Source organism: Borostomias antarcticus (genome assembly GCF_949987555.1).
Source record: "Borostomias antarcticus genome assembly, chromosome: 25".
NCBI lineage: Eukaryota > Metazoa > Chordata > Actinopteri > Stomiiformes > Stomiidae > Borostomias > Borostomias antarcticus.
In genome coordinates this window covers 13696842-13699341 of record NC_140258.1, presented here as the reverse complement: position 1 = coordinate 13699341, position 2500 = coordinate 13696842, and the positions used below count along the sequence as shown (strand labels likewise).

The following is a 2500-nucleotide window of genomic DNA, read 5'->3' as shown; positions in this document are numbered from 1 at the left end:
GAATGCGTCCTTGAAGACATGAAGACGAGCTTCAGAGCTCCGTCCACTTCTCTCATGAAGCAGTGTCAATGAATATCCCACAAGGTGTCATATTGCAGCCAAAGCGCTTCTTGCTCTCTGCGCTCACAGCAGCCTGCAGCCGTCAGACTGGGGAACGTCTCTGATGCGTTAGAATAAGCATCCCACCCTGGATGAGAAACGAGGTTGACTTATTTTCACAGCTTGTTCTTCGGTTGATTTAAACCAACATCAGCACAGCGAAGAGGAAGGACGTTTTATCAGGCACGCTGAAAGAATCTCTCTCACTGCATCTATCTCACAGTAAAACCAGATACATTAGCACCCGGTGTTTTCACCAAGTAAAAGGGCTAAGTATATGCGGGATGTCTTACCTCTGTCGCCATGTTGCCCTCAGACGGTGCAGATCTGTCCCGTGCAGGATCTGTCCCGAGCTCAAACCGGTTCTGCTCGAGCTCGCGGGAGGGCGCAACGCATTAGCGTGCGTGCGTGCATGCGTGCGTGCGTGCGTGTGTGTGTGTGTGTGTGTGTGTGTGTGTGTAGGAGAGCTGATGGGAAATTAAGACTTTATAATTATGCATTCATTCAGGGAGAAATTTTCAAAGGTACAGTAGGGTAAGACTATAGATAAACCAGGCCAGGTCAAGCCTGGCTTATGTGCGTGGCTGGCTTGTTTCTGTTCAGGACTGGTAGGACGGAAGCTAGTCACGCCACTGAAATAGCTGTGAATTGAAATGACATGAAATAATGTCTGATAGATTAAGATAGGTCTTGTCGCCTGAACACATCAGTTCCAATGCTTCCAATGCTAATCCAGCACAATAAGAGTGGGATAGCCAGTTAGCTCATGAGCTCACAACAACTAGCAGCAGCTTCCATAACATTAATGGTAGCGGTTAGTGGCTAAAGCAGTTAAACTGATGATTCCTGTAACGTTAGCTATTTTGCTGCAATTGGTTCAACTTCTGTTTCTGGACAAAGGTAAGGGATAAACCCAGATAACACAAGGCTAGCGGACCTACAGCTCTTCTGTTTCTGGACAAAGGTGAGGGATAAAACGATTGGAGTGAAAGGATGAACGCAGGGGCGCCGCTAGAGATTCTGGGCCCCATGAAGAATATCATTTTGGGCCCCCCCCACCCCCCCCACCTACACCACCCATCAACCCAGAAAACCCAGTCAAAGTTGATGAACTATTGATGCACTGCAAGAAATCCACTGATGGCTATCTTTTGTAAATTTAATTGAAAATGACAGTAAATACAGGAATCAACAATCCATTGAAAGAAAAACTCAACATTCTTTAACTTATTAAATTAAATCAAGATTTGAACAACACAAGGACAAAGGTATAAATTAATTACACCAGATTAGCTATCTTAAATGTTATCTAGCTAGCTAACAACCTTATTTTAGTGGTCAACTAGATTGACTAAATGTGAATATTAGCTAGAGTTGTATTCAGTGCTTGCATGGTAATACATGGTAATTAAAATGATCAAAATCTGTTTATTAACCCCAAACCCCTAGTTCTCACCTCCTTCTCCTTCAACTGGGAGGTGGGTTGAGGGAAGGAGTCCTGATTCTGAAGCTGCATCTGTGCATGACGAGGGCACACGTGATTAGCATGTAACATTATGCTAGCTAGCTATAGCAAGAGTGCATAGCTGCTGGATACAAATTCACTGAACTCTAATAAACTATATTTGGACCAAAATTGCACTCATCTCATTTTTGATGGCAACAAAGGTAACCTACTGAATATTTAAGTGAAATTACACTGCACTGTTAGTTAACTTTACTTAAAAAAAAGAAGAAGAAGAAGAAGAAGAAGAAGAAGAAGAATATTGGGAAATACAATAGGGCCGAGCAGCTGAGGCTGCCTGGCCCCTAAATATTGTCAAATACAAGAGGGGAGTGAATGACAGCACATCTGGCTCCAGACTTAATCTGATACAATTTGTGATGAGGTGTTTATGTTTAGAAAAAAAGGAAAAAAGGTTAAACATTAATGTACGATGTATATATTTATTTCGGTACATTCAATAAAAGCATTATTAAAAATACAAGAGGGACTGTCAGCTGAGCAGTCCCATCTCACTGGGGTCTTCTGCCCTGATGAACACGCTGTTGGGTGGATGGAGAGGGGAAGTATGAGATGAACCAGAGTGGTTGGGTCCCTATGGGAGAAGAGACAACACATCTTATAGAACCCTAACCCTATCCCTAACCCATCAGCATCACTTAAGAGCCTCTACTCCTATTTGGTCTATAAAGCCCATGAACCAGGCCACTTTTGGGTATCAAATGGGTGGGCAAATTCTACTTGCTATTTTCTTATTCATATATTTATATATATATATATATATATATATATATATATATATATACATTATTTATTTGTATGATAACCTTGGCAGAGGAGTAGCTTATTAAATAGCCATATTTATCATGCATTCATTATTTTCACCATAAATGCCAC

General features: G+C 41.7%; 1 protein-coding gene across 1 annotated transcript in view; it reads right to left on the bottom strand.

Moving 5' to 3' along the window:
- The window catches only part of LOC311326076 (golgin subfamily A member 7-like), a gene marked incomplete at both ends in the record, with an annotated part of 37004 nt that overhangs the window by 27218 nt on the left and 7286 nt on the right, over nucleotides 1-2500 (bottom strand). Inside the window, 2 exons of the mRNA XM_084458916.1 lie at nucleotides 393-464; nucleotides 1556-1615. Of these exons, the coding sequence (XP_084315042.1) occupies nucleotides 393-464; nucleotides 1556-1615 (132 nt within the window). The remainder of the gene's footprint in view (nucleotides 1-392; nucleotides 465-1555; nucleotides 1616-2500) is intronic.